Source organism: Melampsora larici-populina, assembly GCF_000204055.1.
Source record: "Melampsora larici-populina 98AG31 unplaced genomic scaffold MELLAscaffold_40, whole genome shotgun sequence".
Taxonomy (NCBI): domain Eukaryota; kingdom Fungi; phylum Basidiomycota; class Pucciniomycetes; order Pucciniales; family Melampsoraceae; genus Melampsora; species Melampsora laricis-populina.
The window spans coordinates 142469-165294 of record NW_006768804.1 but is presented as its reverse complement, the minus strand read 5'-3'; the positions used below and the strand labels follow the sequence as shown (position 1 = coordinate 165294).

The following is a 22826-nucleotide window of genomic DNA, read 5'->3' as shown; positions in this document are numbered from 1 at the left end:
TGGTGGTCATCATGTGCTAAGAAGATTGGTTCTAGATGAACAGTCACTGAGTTGGGTTCCGTTGATTAAAGTAGGATTACACATGTTTATTAGCAATATCTACACCAGCCACCCACACCGCCAACATAGATGCCTTGAATTGAAAAATATGAGGCATCATTGGATATAAACTCTCAGACAATCTTGTCTGAGGTTTTGATCTGAGATATCTTTTGGTGCAAAAAAACACCTCGGATCAAAACCTTGGAAAGATTCTGTCTGAGGTTTTCAATCCAATGATACCTCAAATTTTTCAATCCAAGGCATCCATGTTGGCTGTGCTGCCTGGGGTACTCTGATTGAGTACCAATATACATGAGTTACAGTTAGAGTACAATACTAAGACTGTGACTGAGGTTTGAGTACGCCCTGAATACAGGACTCGCTATGGCCTTGTCTGCAAGTATTGGCACGGTAAAGGACTTGCCAAGTGAGTAGACACACATTACAATCTATTCACTCCGTGTTGGCACATCACAAGGACTCATTACTCAAGAGTCCCCTCACTTGGTAGGGGACTTGTGTGGGATGGGACATGACTCACAAATATAACAACAAGAATTACTTGAGGTGTTGTTGTCAGCCCTGAGCCCTGATTACAGGACCACAGGCTAACAGTACCATATGTACTACTAAAATATAGGCTCAGTGTCAACAGCCACTTAAACACATGTATGTAATTAGGGGATTTCAAAACCCAAGTTTTTTTCAGTTTCCCAGTTTCACAAGTCACCCTTTTTGGCTGTAGTTGCAAAACTGGGAAACTGGGAACAAAGACTCAGGTTTGAACCCATGAGCCAACAGATTCGGCACTGATTTCTGTTTTGATCTCTGAACTAAACAACAGTTTGGTCACACCTCATACCTCACACCTCATACCACACATCCTCACACATTGCATTCCCATTCAACAACAACAACCCTTGACTTGTCACCTCCAATCATCAAGTTTATGACTGCTGTTAATTAGCCTGTCTCAAATGGGAACAACCAAGGCTTTCAAAACAAAACCAAAACTGAAACTGTAGCATATTCAACAGCAGTCACACTCATTTCAGAACTTTAAAAACCATCAGAACAACTGATTAAACCACATGAATTGGTTGAACTTATTGAAAATTTCCAAGTGTCTTGGAATACCCTTACTTTAACCTGTGATGAGGATCTGGTAAAGATAGTTATATATATGTGTTAGATAGACGGTAACAGCTCCTAGCTCTTAGGAAGACTTGCTGACCTGTGATGTGGTTCAGCAATGTCAGAAAAGAGGACGTAGGAGTTCAAAAGAAAATGAGGAAGATGAGCTCAAGTGGTCTTATGGATAACTGAGAACAAAAGATTAAAATATAACATTTAATGGGCAGATAGTCATTATATGATTATAGATCATAAAAGTCAATAGGTACTTACTTTCTCATTTCAAAATCAAGGGAAAGAGAAAGTAAATTTGGTAAATACAAGTTTTACTATAAAAGAGATTTCTTGATCAAAGGCATGTGAAAAGATTGATTTGGTTGGGGTTTTCTCTTGTAAATCCTTTTCATCATTTGTCTATTCCAATTACTTGATTTTAACCTTTTCCTAATGTCTTCTTCTATCTTAATTCTTAACTACATTTTTGATTCAAATTTTAACACTAAGTCAATTGTACACCAACACTTTTGGATTTTGATCTAACAGAAACCACCATCTCTAAACAAACTGACCACTTGGACTTTGAGTTTTGTTCAAGAATAAACAATACTTATTGATGAAACAATCACATGAACTATCAAAATGTTTGCCACTTCAGAGATATAATGTCTAGCGAATGATTAAAAACAATTTCTGACCCAAAAGTGACTGCCTTGAAAATTGCTGTCTAATACCAGATTGATCTCTAACAATCACAAACTGAGAACATGATTGTGAAAAGACAAAATGAAAAAGTTTGAGTGATGATCTTTCAAATCTAATTGATTTATTTGAATTCAGACCAAAGTGAGTTTTGCTTGGAGGAAGATCTGGAAAAATAATTGAGTCAGGTGGTGTATCTGAAGACATTGTTGAAGTATAGTGTAATACCTGTTACGTTTCATTTTCATTACATGACTGATATTAACTATATGTCTTATATTTCATATCTCATTTACTCTCATTATCACATTATGTAGCTTGTTTCACGTGTCATACCATATGTATAACTTGTCATCATAATTAACCTAAGTACCGCTAAGAAGTTTAATGACAAACCTCGAAGAGCATCGAAGATGAGTCTCCCTTCTTCATCCAAGATATTCTAATCATTCTTGGGTGTGAAGGTGAGTTAACTCTGATTTGAGGGAACTTTGATAGTTCATAGGTTTTGTTCTGAACCTTATCATTCCCTGCTCTGACAGTTTCAACAGGTTATGAGCCCAGCGTTCTGAAACGTCTGCGGTCTCCTCTTTCCATCACATCTGTCAGTTCAGTACAGAACTCTATCGAACTTTCAACTTCCCCGGATTAGATTAACATAGTCTAGTCGAATGAATCCCATCGACGCCACAGACGCCAAATCAGAACTGAAACCTGAATCAACTAATTCAAAAATCCCCCGATCTGAACTTACCTCGCCTTCCGATACCAAAAACTCTATAAAATTCCCAACTATCGATCAAAAATTAAAAATGACATCTGATCTTAAAGAGTTCTCAACTAGCAACTACTCTAATGTCACTAAGCTTTCGACCGGAACTTTTAATGACTGGAAACTTAAGCTTACCACCATATTAGGAGGACAGAGACTATCTAAATATATACTCAAAGATTTGAAAGCCCCAGATGAATCAGATGAAGCTGCAGTTGATGGATTCGAAACCAATTCGAGTAGAGCTCTCGCTGCCATTCATGCAACAATCGATGCAGAAAACTTTCAGGTCATTCGGACGTGCTCGTCTCCCAGAGCAGCTTTCCAACTCCTGTGTACACATCACGATGACGCCGGAGGACTATCAACTGCTCACTTGTTTTCCGATATCATCTCCCTTAAAATGTCCCCTGGTGATAACTTATCTGATCATATTCATGCTTTTAGAAAACTTCATAATGATCTACTTAGTAACTTATCATCGTCCCCAGATAATAAGATTTCCGAACCCTTTTTCGCTATTATTCTTATCAAATCTCTTCCACCTGATTTCACGCCATTAGTTCAAAGTCTTTTAACCAACTTTGAGACGCTGACCTTGGCTAGACTCTATTCACTGCTCAAGATAGAGGCTACTCGTAATGCATCATCTACTCCAACTGACAATGCTCTTGCTGCTGGCCGAAGTCGACCGAACACCAGAACACGACCCGGACAACGAAAGTACACATCAACTAATCAGTCCAATCAAACCAATCAGTCCACTGTTCAATGCTCATTAGGTCACCCTGGTCACACGGACGAGCAGTGTTGAACGAGGCGATGGCGTGCTTTCTTAGAACATGAGAAGAATTCAAAGTCTAATCAAGCCAACTCCACCCATGTCACTCAGCAATCTTCACCATCTGCGAAAGAAGATGAAAGCGTATCGTACTGGGAGGAGGCTTTCTCGGCCACGACTTCAACCACAAACCCTATCATCTGTGACACCGGAGCCACCAGCCATATGTTCTCCGACCTATTGCTCCTATCTGATCTACAACACATCAAACCCACCCGGATTGGAGTGGCATCTCAGGACGGAGCCATATGGGCAAAGAGTAAAGGGACTGTCAGGTTTGAAACGCTCACTCTCAGAGACGTATTGTATTCTCCAAAGTTGACTGGTAACTTGATTTCTATTGGTCGACTATGCAATGACGGTTTTCGGGCATCTTTCGACAAAAACATCGGCATCATCACTGATCAAAAAGGCCAGATAGTTCTCAAGATGCGTCGCAATCCTCAAACGCATCGACTATGGACGCCTCAGCTTAACATCATATCGACCAATGCATTTTTCTCATACACCGATCCTGAGAAACTGGCTGGGTTGTGGCATAAGCGTCTAGGTCACTTACACCCTGATGCAGTAATTTCATTTCTTCGTCGACACAAATCAATCTCATTGTCTCGAAAAGATTTCATTCAGTGTGATGCTTGCGCAATGGGCAAACTCACCCAATCTCCTTCCACGTCTCCCTTTCATCGATCACCAGATTTGCTTAACGTTGTACATAGCGATCTCTTGGGTCCTATTTCTCCATCTACAAAATCAGGTTATAAATACATAGTGACTTTTATTGATGATCACACTCGATTTTGCTCTATTTACTTGTTGAAATCAAACAGTGAGACTTTTGAGACCTTTAAGCAATTCAAGACCATGATGGAGAAGAAGTGTGGAAGGAAACTACTTAAGCTCAAATCTGATCGAGGTGGCGAGTACTCCTCGAGTCAATTCTTTCAATACCTTAAGCAGGAAGGTATCGAAATTGAGAGAGGTCCGTCTGAGCGTCCTACAGCAAACTCCGTCTCTGAACGCTTTGGACGTACTCTTCTGGGACGAATACGCAGCCAGCTGATTCAATCAGGTCTTCCCCTACATCTTTGGGGGGAACTGGCGAAGTATTCTGCATTACAAATCAATTGCTCTCCTCATGCGGCACTCAAACTTCAATCACCTATGGAAGTTTTCGAATCACTCAATCCAGGGCATGTACACCCATTTGACACTGACCGTCTTAAGCCATTTGGATCTCTCTGCTTTGCGGTGGATCGCAGTCAAAAGTCAAAAGTGGGTCCTCTAGCCAAACGCTTTATCTTTGTCGGGTTAGAGGAAGGAGCCAGGGCCGCTCGTTTGTGGGATAAACAAACTGGCCGGATCTTTGTAACTGGTGATGTAGTCTACCGGGAAGACATTTTTCCTGGGGTACACCCAACTCATTCCCCCAACGTACAAGTTGAACTTGTGATTCCCGATATACTATTCATCTCTTCTTCGAAAACATCACAAAGCCTGGATGTGACTCACACCCCTACGGAGACTCTGATAGAAGAACGACCGTCGACTCCTATTCCAACAAGTCCTCAATCTTCCAATGATTCTTCAGTATTGAACCAGAACCCACCTAGTCCGCCATCACCACAGTATCCAATAGAGCGGATTCCTTTAAGCGGTTCGATACATGCTCCTAAGAAGGTGATCACATCTCAGCTTTCTAATCAGTCGGTTCAATCGGTACCAACAACTCCACCTATCCAACATGCGGCATATCGTGAACCTGCTGCTGTGGATACTCCGTCTGATCCATCAATTCACTCGTCGGCATCTTCAGTAAAACAATCTTCACCATCTGATCATGTTCATCCTGATAGAGTTCACATCCCTAGCTCTAATGGCTCATCACCATTATCGTCTGTCTCACCTCTTCCTGTTTTGATTAGGAATGAATCACCGGCATCATCAACTACTAGAATGCCTATTCAAGACGAGAATCCTATGGCTGAATCACCAAATACGCCGTTGCGATCTCCATCACCGACTCCACCTTCGCGATCGGCATCACCAGCTCCGGATCTCAATACACAATCGTCTCAGAATCCAAGGACTGTGCTTCCAACTACCTCACAGCAAACAGCACCTGTCAGACGATCACAACAATCACGAGCAGCGCCGGATTGCTATGGGTTTACAAAAACATCAACATCGGTAGCCACCAACTCGGTTTTAGGACCTATGATCATAACCAGTACTAAGACTGTCATACCAGACCGATGGGGATTCTCTGCAACTACAGGATCCAATCCTGATAGCCCGACGTACGCTCAAGCAATGGCTGGTCCTGACAAGCAGGCATGGACTCACGCGATGCAGGAGGAGTTCAATTCACTCATGGAACACTCAGTAGGTAAACTCATTGACCCGCCCCCTGAAGCCAATATCCTAGGGGGGATGTGGATCTTTAACAAGAAGAGAGATGAGCATAACCGAGTGGTACGTTTCAAGGCACATTGGGTTGTACTTGGAAACCATCAAATCAAAGGACTAGATTACAATGATACATATGCATCGGTAGCTAAAATCGACTCTCTCAGAATCTTACTAGCCTTAGAAGTGTCCGGATCAAACAGAAGAACAAGACGACGAATAATGAAAATCAGGCAATTTGACAACGTCACAGCATTCTTAAACGGTGATATGAAAGATCTGGTTTATGCTCGTCAAGTTGTGGGTTTTGAACATCCAACTGAGCGGCTCAGAGTCTGGTTACTGATCAAATCGTTATATGGTACTAAACAAGCTGCTCGGCGATGGCAACAACACTTCGGTGCGACAGCAGCTGGTTTTGAAATATTTCCTATCTCTTCTGACTCGGCAGTTTATGTGTTGAAATCTTCTCTTGGACTTCTAATTCTTCACCTTCATGTGGACGATTCACTAGTTTTCTGTGACAACGATGAACTTTTCTCAAAATTTCAAACATTCATTAATTTGAAATACAAACTGAAATGGACAGAAAAGCCTACCTTATACCTCGGCATCAAACTCGACATCGCAGAAGACGGTTCCAGCATCAAAATTAATCAATCTCATTACATTGAATCATGCCTGGAACGCTTTGCGATGGTGAACTGCAAATCTGTCAAAACACCTCTCCCTCAAAGACTCACTCTAAAACCCGGCACTACTGAGGAGATAGAAGAAGCCAAAGACATTCCCTATCAAGAACTTGTGGGATGTCTCCAATGGATATCAACTTGCACACGTCCTGACATCTCGTATGCGGTCTCACAATTATCGAAATACAACTCTGCTTGGACCGTAGCGCACTGGACTGCTGCAAAACACGTCTTACGTTACTTACATGGCACACAACATCTCTCAATCACCTACTCTGGGGGGAACGTTGAACCTGAGGCGTATTCGGATTCCGATTTTTCTCAATGTCCTCTTACTCGGAAATCAGTTACTGGGTATGTCATCAAAGTATCAAACGGTGCAGTATGTTGGAAGTCTCAGCGACAATCAGTGGTAGCTTTGTCCACATCAGAAGCCGAATACTTGGCTGCAACTGAATGTTCTAAACACATGGCCTGGGTACGGTCTTTCTACTTTGATATCATGCATCAACTAGAAGCTCCCACACCTTTCTTCATCGACAACACCTCAGCAATATTCACGGCAACGGGGGATGGTTTAAAATCAAAATCCAAACATATTGATTGTCGATTTCATTATATCAGGGACCTTATACAATCTAACCAACTTATCATTCATCATATACCTAGCAAAGAAATGTTAGCTGATCACTTAACCAAGCCGCTAGGACCTCAAGCAATTCAACATGCACTAAAGCTTAATAATATGAATTAGAAATGATCTTGAAATAGGGGGGATGTTGAAGTATAGTGTAATACCTGTTACGTTTCATTTTCATTACATGACTGATATTAACTATATGTCTTATATTTCATATCTCATTTACTCTCATTATCACATTATGTAGCTTGTTTCACGTGTCATACCATATGTATAACTTGTCATCATAATTAACCTAAGTACCGCTAAGAAGTTTAATGACAAACCTCGAAGAGCATCGAAGATGAGTCTCCCTTCTTCATCCAAGATATTCTAATCATTCTTGGGTGTGAAGGTGAGTTAACTCTGATTTGAGGGAACTTTGATAGTTCATAGGTTTTGTTCTGAACCTTATCATTCCCTGCTCTGACAGGTATGTAGTTTAATTTTGTTTTCTTATTTTAATATCTGTGTTTCATTTTTATTATGATGTGATGGAAATAAAAACTGATCCAAGATATTCTAATCATTCTTAGGTGTGAAGGTGAGTTAACTCTGATTCGAGGGAACTTTGATAGTTCATAGGTTTTGTTCTGAACCTTATCATTCCCTGCTCTGACAGGTGAGTTAACTCTGATTTGAGGGAACTTTGATAGTTCATAGGTTTTGTTCTGAACCTTATCATTCCCTGCTCTGACAGTTTCAACAGACATATAGCAAGGGTGCCACTATTTTATACTGGTATGAGTATAGTTGGGTACACCGTGTCAGCCAAAAGTGCGCCGGACATTTGGTGAGCTTAAAACTCCATCAGAAGTGCAGCATTTTTCAACTTTTCCCTAAAAAGCGCCCGCCCTAGGCGCCTGAACTTTAGCTAAGCAAGGTTAGCCAAACCTTTGTAAAATTTGTATCTGTTCATCCCAACCTGGTGGCGCAGGGGGTTGAGTCCTGAATTGCTCAGCACACATTAATCTGCCTTTTGATGTTATTGTTTCCACCGCACTCACTAGGTACACGTTGTAGAACTTATAACCCAACAAGGGTTATACAGAGCTGGAAGAGGATAATCTACTAATAAAAATGACTAGTAGAAGTTGTCTAAGGACTGCTCTTCTAAAACAACACAATCAGAAAGAGCTCTGTTGTATTGAGTACTGATAAGGCACCAGAGAAATGTATCTTCACACGTATTTTAACTTCAAAAGCACACTTTGTATTACTATCAACACTGCTATAGTGTTATTCCCAATTGATAACTGAAGAAATAAGCAATATCTGATTGATATTATTCCCAATAAGTCTTTATGACTATAAAACTAAAGTAAATTTCTCTTTATAATTGTAATAAAGGGCGTATTTAAGTGACCAGGTACTATTAAAATAAGTTTATGATGATAAACAAAATAATAATGGCATAAATGATAAAGAAAAAAGGGGAACAACAGTCCCAAAACCCTCTCCAAGTATATATAACAATGCACTAGAATTTTTACAATGGTCAACAACCTCAAAACCAATCAAATCCGCCCAAAATTCCCTGAAAACCCTATGATGACGCAATGTAATGATTTTGTTACTAATAAATGATGTAATTTTCACAGCTAATAGTGATCAATGACGCAATAATATGATGTACAGCACTTCTTATGATGAATACAGGTGATTTTTTCCTTGTAAACTAGCTGAAAATCAATTTTTGAGATTACGAATTTTTTTAGATGTGCTCCAATTTTTGATTACTAAAGTGCATCTTGTAGCCCACGTGTTACTGATCATTTCTGACACCTACATGACCTACTTCTGATGAGTGATGAGTAAGATATTGAGTTGTGAAGTTAAGGTTTTGAGCATTACATGTTGACTTGTGACTGTAAATTCGAGATTCACACCAATTCTTTATTTGCCTTATAACGTTTTACACACACCTCCGTTACTAATGATTTAAAGCTTGTACATTATGTAATCCACTCTTCTGCGTTGAATGAGCCATCTACCAACCTTGTCTGACGTCATTTGACATATGTAATTAGCTGAAAACCTCCATTTTCCACACATTTTACCCATTTTCTCCACTTTTCACAGCTGCTACTCTCTTTTTCTTGCTCATGTAATATGACATCATCATCTATAACCTTAAAAATCCCGGAAAATCCTCTTGGCAACCTTCACTTCCATCACTACCACTATTACACAACCAAACTACACATGTACCTCTTGTTTACCAACTTCGAAAAAGTACCTTTTCCCTAATAACTTTTGTTTCTATTTATCAACCTTGAATATTAAAATTGTCATAGTATAATATAATGTTGTTCTTTCCTATTCCAACCTCATAATACCCATAACTTTATTTTTACTAAGCTAAAAACCATTTTCCAACCTATGTACCTATATTTTCGAATTTTTCTTATGTTTTTCTTTCTTTCTTTTTGTAATAAGTTTGTAAGTAAACTATAATGATCTTAATGTATAATGTGAAATAAAATGATGTAATGTTGACCTAATGACCAATACATAAGCCTACAAGAGCTTCAATTGATCAAAAACCTCCATTTTGAATTTTCTTTCCTGCTGAATCCTACTAATAAACTGGTAAACTGGTAATTATGAATTTTTTAATTGATCCCATAAATTGATCACCACAACGTCTGAGGGTCTTGAATCAAAGTATCAAGATTGTGAGGAACTGACAAAGAAATCAGGTGCAATCAGATCAAACGGTCTATCCACTTCCAGAGAAAGGGCACGAGAGATAACATTCATGTATTGTAGTCATGTGACATGGATGAAAAGAAAAGCTATATACAGTTGAGAGGAAGATGGAAAAAGACAAAGCCATCAAAAAGGAAAGAACTTGAAAAACAACAGAGTTGTTTTGGGTTGTAAGGCTATTGTGACTTTGACAGATCCGCCTATGCTTCCAAGAAATATCCATGGATCATTATTGTGTGTGTGAAGATGAAAGATAAAAAAACAAAACACAAGCATACCAAAGCCACTGAGGCAACTTTACTCTCTATCTGTGTCATCTACAATTGTTGATGATTGTGTAGCAGTTTGATAGGAAGCCCAAAACACTGGCGCATTGCTTTCATTGAGAAACCAACCATGCTGATACCTGGAGTATGACGGAACGGGAATGCCATCTGCCATAAAAGGACAAACTTGCAAGATCATCTGTAGCGCTTGCAAGGTTGTACTGCTAGGACACAATGACCAGAAGGGCCTACTTCTGAGCAAGAGAGACTGAGATTTCAAGTTTTGCGTACCATCTTGATCACCATCTACACAAAAGGAGAAGTGATGTTTCTTAAATTCTCGCACCAAAGGCAGGAAGGTGTTCAACTAGATTTGACTCATTGCGCTTGTCAAGTTGTACTAAAAGAAAAAAACAGATTAAACCATATGGTCTGGATGCCATACAATGAGGTGAGATTTGTGCTTCATCAAATTGTCACCCATTGAGAGCAATAAAGATTGATTTGTAGGTGCAACATAGAGTGGTGGCAACAATGGACCAAAAGTGTTGAGTGCAAAGGGATCCAATTGAAATTGCACCAACTAACACCTTGGAACCTCTTTGACCAATGAGTGATGGAAAATATATGATGAGCAGATAACTGAGCAGAACTGTATGTACATGATAACCACATATTCACTGAGCATGCTACACATATGTAGTGTGGGTGTTAGGGCTCAGGTGTGGAGTGATAGATCATTTTATGACAAATCATACTCCCCGTCACTTTTTCCTGCCCACTTGGGGAAGTTGAATAATGTTTGCAGTGAATCACTCTGTCGTCCAACTTTTTTCGTTTCTTGACTGGGCCAGTGGGACATGAACAAAGGCCCAGCTGCCAAAAATACAGAGATGATCAACTTGAGGTGAGGATCCTAAAAAGAGTTCTGTCAGGGTTTTTGGACTTGAGTTAGAGTTAGGTGTTTTGCAGTGTAGGTTGGTGGCGGTGGGTATTGCAAAACCCAGAAACAACAAGGGAGGCCTGAGTCTTTCAATAAAACTTGCATGCCACCTTGTACTGTGCGGTTAGCACGCTTGATTTCTCCGTTTTGTTTGTGAAAGTAAGGGAGGGAACACTGCACAACAATTCCCTTTTCAGAGAAGTAAGATTTTAGGGAATCATTAACAAATTCCCCCCCCCATCAGTACGCCAGTGTATAAGTTTCCTACCTGTATGTCGCTCGGCTTCTGATATAAAGATCTTGATGTGTGCAGATGCTTCATTCTTGCCCTTGAGTAGATAGGTTCTCATGAACGTTGAAAAAACATTCCTGATTTTGAGTGAATACTCGCAGCCTGAAATTGTCTTTACTGGGAATGGACCACACAGGTCCACAACAACAAGTTGTAACATGCCGTCATAGGACATAAGTGATGGCCCTATCATATGAGTTTTAGTCGATTTTGCCACTGCACAATATTTTCCAGCAGTGGTTTTTGTCAGTCTTTAAGGTAATCCCACACATGATTGATCTCTTACGAGCTTGAGGAGGGTTTGGTCATTAGGGTGACCCAACCGGCAATGCCAGAGCATAAAATCACCAGTAACTGCAGCAGTTGTAACAGGATTGATGACAGATTTGAGAATCCATTTTCTTCCTGAATGTTGTGCTGTGCATACTTTTGAATTTTGTTTCCAGAGTTCAGTTCCATTTGATGAATTTCAAAAATTGATTCCCTCCTCTTCCAATTGGATTCCGGAGAGAAGATTGTGGCACACATTCTCACATAAACATACCTTGTTCACATTCAAAAACTCTTTTGAGTTTGCTAAATTTCATACACAGACAGATCCTACAGCGGTAATGAAAGAAGAAGAAGAATCATTGGCCACTAGCATATGTGTGGCAGGCGCCACTCTCAAAATATTGACTTCCATTGATGCACGCTATGCTCAATCTGCAAACACTCAATTCATTGATGTTAGCCCAAAAGAGAAATTATTACGACTGCCAATGTATCCTCCTCAGAGGCTGAATTCTAGAGACTCCTTGGCATGTGGACCTAAGTTTTGGAGTAATGGCAAATCTGTTATGAGCTTCTCCTTCTGTTTGAAATATCTGACAATACTACTATAAGTTTAATCCCTTCACCTGCGCATTACTCTTATGACTCAAACTTCATGGGATAAGAACAGTACTTCATACCTTCCTCTTGCCCCTATTCCTCTGCTGTCTAGTCATAAGTACAACAGTGATTTTGATGTGAGGTCCATCATTGTCACTGAAATAGTTGTCCAGATGCTTCAGTCCTTGTGTCCTAATCATCCCCTTCTTGATCTGATTTTGAAATTAGTTTCAGGGATTCCCAGTACTCCTACATAAGTTTAAATGCTTCAATTCATCATATCTCTTCTGCTACTTTTTTACTCACTAATCATTGGCAAAATAAACCCTTCACAATCTTTCAATATCAGAGAATACTTGTCATGTTTTTCAAATAGTGAGATTTATCCTAAACAGAAAATATGGCACCTGTTGCAACCCTGCGCCAGCAACGTAAAGCCGCGCAACAGGGTGTTTTTTTGTTGCGCTGCGCCGCAACACGCCACAAAGAAACGCAGACCGTGCAGCGCTGCAATTGAAACCACAACATAAAACTAGCCCACCCGGGAGTGTGACTCATCTAAGGCCCAAAACAGCAAAGTCGCAGACACAACAGTATTAGTAGTTGCGCCCGTAACAGACATGTGATGCTGCAGCAACGCACCCACCGCAACAGACCCAAAAGTCTAAGAAACATTGATTCAGAAACTATTACAAGGAAATATGTGAAGTCAAGAAGAATAGAAGGAACATTGAAATGTGAGAATAGAAGGAAACAAAGACAAACACTATAATTGCAAAGATAAATGAACCATATGAATGTATGTTCTAATCGTGCCACTCCAATAAACACAGTAACAATGAATTTGGAATAATAAAGATACGATTACATTAATCCAGTACTACACCTAGTGCTTCCAAAATGGAAGTCAGGTCTGCAAATTCTACACCCAGATTGACTCCTTCTCTTAACCATAGTCTACTCAACACCAGAGCTTCTATGGTGCATGCAAGTAGGCTACCCCAATCACTGGCACACACATCAGCGGCACATGAAAATATTCTTTCAGCTGCGCACGATGAACCAGTCGAGGCTAGATAATCACGTGCCATAATGGCGAGGATCCGGTATTCTTTTTCATGACACTGAAGAAGTGACAGAAACAAAGATGTTAGCACAAGATTGTTCATTGATCATGTACTTACTCAACTTGTTTGCGGACCCACCACACAAGACTTGCTTTTGGGTCCGCCAAGTCATAATCCTTCTGGCGCATCTTGTCTGACACTTGGAAATAGTTTTCCAAAGATGCATCCACTGAATCTTTGGCTGTATCATCCTCGTCTTCATCCGTGTCCACATGAAACAACCTCGATGGTGGAGCCAAAGGATTGGAGCTGTTCGATCCAGACTCATGGTTTCCAGAGCGACAAGCCGGCAAAGAAGCTTCATATCCTGAGTATATTTGCCGCAACATTGACTCAGCCTTCATTGGAATGGTACCAAACTTTCCACCGAACCGCTTTGTGAAAAACTTGAGGCAGAAGAGGAATAAGTTTGATGTAGATCAATCCCAACATGTTTTCTCAACAATTTTTTTTCTTATATGTAGTTGACTGTGTTTATCAACTTTGTCTCTCTCTCCTTATCTTTTGGAAAGAGAGTAAGTCTTTCACTTATAATTTGCGTTTCAACATCATACTGATATCATTTGACGAACATGTTAGAACTTCCTTTAGATCAACTCTCATAAGCGTTTGAGTTTACTTATCGTTTCTCATTTTATCTTCACCTCCCAAACCTTTAGGTATAAATTTATATTGTTATCTTGCTACGTTTCATTAGTCTAAGTTGTTTTTCTTTTCACTACTTCTATCTTTCAATTATTTATTCTAGGTTAGCAAAGGTCTGCATACCTGAGCTTGTTGGAGAAGAGTGCAAATACGCTGCACTACATTTATAGGTTAGTTGATTAGTAATATAATAAATATCTTTTGGAAAGAGAAACTTCCTTTAGATCAACTCTCATAAGCTTTTGAGTTTACTTATCGTTTCTCATTTTGTTTTTACCTCCCAAACCTTTAGGTTAGCAAAGGTCTGCATACCTGAGCTTGTTGGAGAAGAGTGCTAATACGCTGCACTACATTTATAGGTCTTATGGTCTTCTTAGCCATTTACAAGATTGAATCTTGGAGTCAATTGCTATAAGAAGATGAGCAATTAATACAACAATAAAACATATATTTAAGAAGGATGTCAATAATAAAGGTGTACTTACTTTCAATTCTTTGAATACATTTTGTTTCAAAGAACTGTTGATGTTCTTAGCTTCAGTCAACGCCCATTTGCGGCCATATAATTTAGCATCATGGCAAAGGTATTGAACCATTCCCCTCAGGATTGGATCCTCAATAGGAGTCCAAGGAAGTGCTCGCCGAATCAACCAGGTGCAAGCCATCTGGTTGAAGGTAATGTTGTTGAATTTTGTTGCGGTGGTCGTGGTAACATACTTGTCCAAAGATCCCTTCTTGACCATACATTGCTCAGCAACAGACGGTGGTACATGAAATCCCAAATTGTGAGCTTCGAGTTGTCCAGCGCAGCTGACATCAGAACGACCACCAGTAGAGTATCCGTCTTGGTGAGTCCAAAGACTTCCTGTCATGTTGCTGTAGCTGACACAAACAGGATCGTCTTTATCCCTCTTGCAGAACCGACATGCATATGAGAGGGGAAGTTTGGATTGATCCTTCAATAAGAATTCCCAGTCAGTTATTGGGTATTGATGACAAAGATAAAGTACAAAATTACTTACATCACCTTTTGCATGAAATGGTGGCCAATGATACACCCTCAGCTTGGCTAAATCAGAATTGGGATTCTCGGAATTAGGCTTGTGTTTCTTTTGAACCTTGCCAACAAACTCCGCGTCGGAATCAGCTTGTAAAGTGGCTTTGGTTATGTTCAACAAGATATGCTAAAACATTCAAGTGAACTCAATTGTTAGTTAGCTGAGGTTGGACAAGATAAATGATGATGACTTACTTCATCAGATTCAACTGCAGTACGGGTAGATCACTTCTGTGAGGCTGAAGGCTTAGGGCACGTTTGGTATAGCTTATTTTAAGCTACTTATGTCAAAATTTGACTTTCATAAGTTGAATTTCAAAAAGTCCGTTGGGCATCGACTTTTTGAAACTTTTCAAAGCTACTTATGGGACCCATAAGTAGCTTATCTTGCTACTTATAATAAAGAGCCAAAGAGCTCATTATTTTCCAATTAAGCTACTTATTTGACCCAACGTCTCAATCTCTTTTCTTTTTTTTAAAAATCTACAAGTCCCATCTTCCATACCCCCCTGTCCGCACTTCAACTCACATCAATGTCTTTGTAAAAAGAAACCTCGATTCACTCAGTTGTTTTTTTCAAATCGTACATCTCACATCTTCCATACACCCTTCCTATCTTTGAATCACTTCAACGTTGTGGTCAAATATCACTGTTGATACTCAATTCATCATCTCTCATCTTCACACACCACATCCAAAAGTCATGATATGCACACAATATACTTCATCCAATGTCATTAAAGCATTGGAGTTAAACTTTGAATTTGCAAGACAAACAACATTGATGATTTATTGTGAAAAGTTTTCCAATTTATATGTCAATCCAGGAATCAATCAAATCTCTAGAGAAGAAAATGGTTTGTAAAAATTAAAGCAATCAGTGGTTCTGGAACTAGAGATGAAATGAAGAGAAGTGAAAGTTGAAGAAAAAGTGAAAAGATTTGGAACAGTCAACCAGATTTTGGCTGCCAAACGAAATTCAGCTTTTATATACTTTTGAGTTGACTTTTTGATGAAAGTCAACTTAAAACAAAAATTGACTTTCCGGGGTCGGAAAGTTTGTACCTTTTAAAAGGTACAAAATTTTGTAAGCTGTACCAAGCGTGCCCTTAGGCTTTGGTGCTGTTTTGAGTTTCTTTTTGCTGCCGTTATGAACCGATGTGTCAGATTTGTGTTCTTGGTCTTGGAAATCTTGACTCGACTCGGTGCGCTTGTGTTTAGACGTCGTAGGTTGTTTGAACTGCTTTCTCCCTCCAAACCGAACGGATCCGTCAGATTCATCGTCCTGGCCTTGATTCAATTGACTCGAGTCCTGGCGCTTGCGTTTCAAAGTTGTAGGTTGTTCTACACTGACTCGTCGACGAGAGTCGGGTGACTGAGATATCATTCTTGGGTATATGGCCTGCTTGCGGTTACGAACAGATCTGGGTGGGTGTCCTCTTCAGTGGCATGTGAGGTATATGGTAGCAACACCTGAAGCGATCCGCTGCAAAAAGCGGTGGCGGGGCGGTGGCGGGGCGGGTCGCCCGCCATCGCTCTGGGATTTGTCTTGTAGCGGTTGAAAACGTCCCGCCACCGCCCCACCCCTAATACTGGGGCTGTAGCGGGCTGTAATTGTGACGGGGCGATTTGAACTTACGCCCCGCAGCCCTTGCTCAGAGCGGCATGTAGCGACACGAGCAAGATCTCTAATTTGACAATTAACAAGACTCAGAGTCAACATCACTCTCAGAACAACTCTCGAGGTCTGCAACTCTCAACACCTGCGACTCAACGTGGCTACATCGGATCAGCACAAAATCATCTCAATGCCCCAGCACTTACCTCCACCAACAGTACTTATAATCTCACTGATAACTCAAATTATCAAATCCTTTCAATCTCAGGATTATCTTCATCTCTCATCAAGTTATTCATCATCAATCTAATCAACATCATAAGCCTAACATTTCAATCAACCTCAATCAATCAAGAAATATTAATTCATCCGAAGATGAAATATGATTGATAGAATGAAATTGAAAGATTTACTTAGCAGTCCTACCAGAATCAGGTTGAAAGATTCCACCCCAAACTTCATAATCAAGTCTAGAAGCTTCTAGAGCTCTGTTTTGACATAAGATTTCTAATCGATGTATCAATACATTTCCACCATATTTATTTAAAAATTGATTCATTGGCGTCCATAACTGCTGAAGAAGTTGAACTAGCAACAAGAAAAAACTTATTCGATTACATTAATTGATTAACCGGTTGTTCTTATTCCTGTCCCAAATCTCGATCAAACTCATTATTTGAAGCAGTCCAACTCACAAGTCTTACCTCTCATCGATCTATGATTTCCACTTCCTTCTCTCAATTCAATTATCACTACCATTCAATCATCTAATTCCAACTCACCATCAAGTTCTGATATCATCCAAAATATCTCTACTACTTCATCACCTTGAATCTTAACTGATTCCCATCTTATTCAAGATCAAAAAGAAGATCTTCCTTCTCACTGTTTTTGAAATTTTTTTTATGCTTTGTTACATCTCCACTGATCATCCATCTTATATCAACCTTTGAAATCACTCCTTATCCTTTATTTTTTGATCATTTCATGTACATGCTACCTTCTTTGCCAATACTAAAAAATGTGATTCTACTCGCCCCGTCTCGCTCGCTTGGCTTTGAAAAGCATGAAGCGGTGCGAGAGCGGGTCCAACAGGCGCACCGCTGCCCAACTGATGTAGCGGGTCTTGATTTGAAGCGGGGAGTGAGCGGCTCCTCACATAGCGGAACAACGCTCCGCTGCAAAAAAACCACCTGAAAGCGGGGCGCAGCGGAGCGCTTCAGCTGTTGATGGTAATATAGTTTGAGACAACATAGTATACAATCGGATTCGAGAGCGGTAAATTGGATTGTGGTGAAGCTTGACAGATAAAGTCTATGACAATTGGGTTGTAAGTTTAGTAATAGTAAGATATGTTATGGGATGGATATGGTGAAAGTTTGTAGTAAGTGAAGTTAGAACGGTGTAAGGATTGATAATCAGATGTGAGGTTGAGAAAGAAACAAAGTTAGAAAATAGTTCAATGAAGTACAGATGGGGGAAGAAGACGTGCACGATACATTGTATTTATTACCCCTGGCACTGGCATCCCCTGATTGGCTGACGTCTTGAATCTTGAATGGGGGTGTGGTGCCTATTTGAGCTGGAAGCGGCAAAGTCACATCTCCATTGGGTGGTGGTTCAACATTAATGGTGAAACAAAGAGAACAATTTGCCTGTTTGGGCATAGCGCAGAAAAAACCCCGGGAATAGTACCCAGGGCTGGTACGGGGCCGTAACGTCCGCAGCCGTTACAGTTTCAGGTCCCGCAAACCCTGTTATGTTGTGGTACAAAAAAATTGTAATATTCAATGTCCATGGTGCGGGGCGGGGTGAGCCGCAGCAAAACAGGCGCAACACTGGTGTGTGGCGGGTCCCAAAAACCGCAATGCCGCTGTAGTATTTAAAGCTCAACAAGAGCTTTACAACACCTAAGAAGGGATAATCTACTACGTGTAATATAGTAGAAGTTGCCTAAAGACTGCCTTCTTCAAAGAAACCAGCACAAGGGCACTTGCTGACCACTTTGTGATAACAGAGAAATAGATAAGGCACCAGAGAAATAAAGCAATACTGTTGTTAAGTATTATTCCCAGATTTTAAGCGCAAAAAAAAAAGTCACACACTATGTTTATTACTAGCAATACTGTTGTAAGTATTATTCCCAATTAGACTTGTAGTCTTTAACACACGTAAATAAATTTCTCCTTGCTTTGAAGGGGCGGATTTAAGTGATCTTAGTACAAATATAGTAAATAAATGATGATTTATAACACTACAACAAAGGTATAAGATGCAGAAAAGGGCGCTACAATCCCAAATTCATCAAGGAGTACTTATATCCAAATGTAACAATCTTTACAACAGTCAACAGCCTCAAAAACCAATCAAATCCGCCTAAATAACCCTAAAAACCATGTAATGACGCAATGTAATGATCTTGTTACTAATGTATGATGTAATTTTCACAGCCAAAAGTGATCAATGACGCAATGATGTAATGTACAGCACTTCTTAAGATGAATACAGGTGATTTTTTCCTTGTAAACTAGCTGAAACCCAATTTTTGAGATTACGATTTTTTTCAGATGTGCTCCAATTTTTGATTACTAAAGTGGATCTTGTAGCCCACGTGTTACTGATCATTTCTGACACCTATAAGACCTATTTCTGATGAGTGATGAGTAAGATATTGAGTTGTGAAGTTAAGGTTTTTGGTGTTACATGTGTCTTGTGACTGTAAAATTCGAGATTCACGCCAATTTCTTATTTCCCTTATAACTTTTTACATACACCTCCGTTAATAATGATTTAAAAGGTTGTACATTATGTAATCCACTCTTCTGCGTTGAATGAGCCATCTACCAACTTATTCTGACGTCATTTGACATATGTAATTAGCTGAAAACCTCCATTTTCGCCGATTTTCACCTATTTTCTTCACTTTTCACACCTTTTACTAAGCCTTTCTTGCCTTCTGTAACATGACATCATCTTCTATAACCTTAAAAATCCCGGAAAATCCTCTTGGCAACCTTAATTTCTACTACTACCACCATTACATATGTAAACTACACGCCTAACCCTTGTTTACCAACTTCGAAAAAGTACCTTCCTGCTAATAACTTCTGTTTCCCCTTATCAACCTTGAATATTAAAATTGTTCCTGTATAATAAACTGTTGTTCTTTCATATTCTAACCTTATAAAACCCATAACTTAATTATAAATAAGCTAAAAACCATTTTCCAACTTTTACACCTATATTTTCGAATTTTTCTTATCTTTTTTTTTTCTGTCTTTTTGTAATAACTTTGTAAGTAAACTATGTTGATCTTAATAATATTTTTGAACTAAGATGACATAATAATGATCCAATAAGTATACATAAGCCTCTAAGAGCTTCAATTGATCTGAAAACCTGAATTTCGAATCCTCTGCTATATTGAAGTTTGCTAATAAACTGGTAAAGTAAAGATGATTAATTTTTTTGCTTAATGTCATAAATAGATCACCACACCGCGCATAGCAACACACATGCCTGTTGGACATTCAAAGAAATCAGATCTCAAATTTCTGTTTCCAGTTGAAAATTTTACTTTCATTGATATATCTTTTCTTTGCAATTGTGATTCTATCTGAAATATTTCATAACTACTTGTCCTATTGATAGATTTTAGAGAGTCAATACTCAAACTTCACGCCCCGGTAGATATTGATCTCTGATTTATTCAAGTGTTTAATCAATGTGAAAGTCATCCAAAATCATATCTGGCTTTGATGGAATCACAATGTTCTCTGGATCTATGGAGTTGATTTGAATTGAACATGGCAATATTCAAGTCAAGGCATCAAGTTTTACTGACATTTTTGAAAATCAGTGAATGATTGTGACATCAGCCTGAGGTAAGAAATTTGTAACATCAAGATTTGAATTGGTCATAGAATCAAAGAAGACCTCAATCGGATCAACTCTCTCAGAACTTGCTGTTAAATAATATCCCATTATTCAGTGTCAAGTATTGTATGCTAAGAGCATCTCCAACGGCACCTTGTAAATGTAACAATATGTAAGGTATATTTTACATTTACAGGGTCAGGTCAAAAAACGACCATCCAATGGTCGCCAGCTTTCTCACATCTGGCCATGCGCGTGAATCTTGTTTTGAGGGATACTGGGTATCTCATGTCAGCCCCTTCATATATGAGGGGCTCTTGCAAAAGATGAAACACACAGTATTTGGCAGGTTTTGGACATAATGATACCACATTTGTCTAATGTTGAATATGATAACAGAAGGAATTACATATCAAGTCAATATTCAATGAGATATCAAAAGGGATATTGTGCACTTTTGGTGTTTTTGGCAGGAGCATGACCTTGGGAGTCCCTGCATCAGTGTGTGCGGTGGAGGGAAATCAATTTAAAGAAAAAATACAGCTGACTGTATGTTTTCAGATGAGCCTGTACGTGTTTTTGTGATTCAGGACCGTTGGAGATGCTCTAAACCTGGAGATTGTGGAATGACCAAGATGATCACGGTACAATACTGGTACCAGTGTGGTATCTGTGGCTGCGTTGTATATAGTCTATTAAACTTTATCATGTAAATTGACTGAGTCATTGAGGTTTGGAAAAAAATTACGGATACAAAATACTATTTTTGTACTATACATAAGACTGGGATCTTGGATAGCTTAAATTGATAGCGTTCCCCAAGCTGGCAACAGTACACTGAATTCCATTACTCGTGAGTTGTGAGAGATCCAGGGTGCGGGGAGATGAGAACCCGGACAAGAGAGACACCTGATCATGTGAAGCGGGTTCTGGAACAGAGAAGATGGAACAGAGAGACAGGGTTTTTTCCCGCCTCTCTTTTCCACCACATCTTACCACATCTAGACGCACCCTAACAAGATCTCACAAGTCAACTTTTTTCTGGTTATCTATTTTGGTTTTAAAGCCCACCCACCACCCGGGGTCAAGAAGTTGTTTTCTTCTCAGGCGCTGTCCTCGTTCAAAGGGTAAAGGAAGAGGGATGGAAGGAACCATCACTCAGACATCCTGTTACCTTTGGGACCACCCCCAACCACAACAGGTAGGATGCTAATGCCTTAATGGAAGGGTTGGTATTCTGTTGATGTGGTAGGACAGTCCTAAGAAGACTTGACATAAACCAAAGTTTTATTTCTCCTACTTACAAGACAAGAAGCACAACTGTGCACCTGACTTGAAACACACTACATGGAGAATGGATCTTTATCAATATACATATAAAATAAATTTCATATTCCCCTGTAAAATACACTTTTCTACATTTTTAATTTTGGCAGCCTTTGTCCAAAAGGCCCATATTTCTATATGTAATTGTGAATTCTACATGAGCAGTCCAATCTTTCCTTGATTTGTTGATTGTAGGAAGGATAAGAAGAAATTGATGGCAGAAACTTTTGAAAATCATTATTCACATTCATATCAGTCTATTTGAGCCTAATTTGTGCCCTACATTTCATCACAAATTGCCTCAAGGTCAAAGGACGTCAGAAAATTCAACTTCTGTATATAATTTGCAATTACATATAAAATTACTACCCATAGACAAGGGCTGTAGGGAACAGAAATGTGGAGAAACATAGTGCAAAAAATATTATCAAATTCAATGTATATGTATAGGAACCCGGAATGCCCCTATAAAGGGTAGTGATCTGAAAAAGTCCCTTTTTGACTTCCGCGGATCCCCACCTCTGCCAAATGGCTAAGTCTGTTCCTGGCTCCACCCATACCTTTAAGAGGGTCTTAAGTTATCCTTGGACTTTTGTGAGACTGTCAAAGGCTGGAATGGATCACAAAAACCAATGATAACAGAAGGCAGAAACGGGCAGAATCAAAGCGAGCTTTGTATAATCCCATGAATTTTAACTCCACGGAAGTCAAAAAGGGACTTCTTTGGATCACTACCCTTTATAGGGGCATTCCGGGGTCCTATATTTATATTGACAAAGATTGACAATATTCAAGATGTAAGTCTTATGTATAGTACAAAAAT

The 22826-nt window shown here is 39.5% G+C and overlaps 1 protein-coding gene across 1 annotated transcript; it reads right to left on the bottom strand.

Moving 5' to 3' along the window:
* Positions 1–17210: 17210 nt before the first annotated feature.
* On the bottom strand, positions 17211–17360 carry MELLADRAFT_91159 (uncharacterized protein; the record flags this gene model as incomplete). The annotated part of the gene is made up of 1 exon (XM_007413942.1): positions 17211–17360. The coding sequence occupies one exon, from the start codon at positions 17358–17360 to the stop codon at positions 17211–17213; it is 150 nt and encodes a 49-aa protein (XP_007414004.1).
* Positions 17361–22826: the final 5466 nt, after the last annotated feature.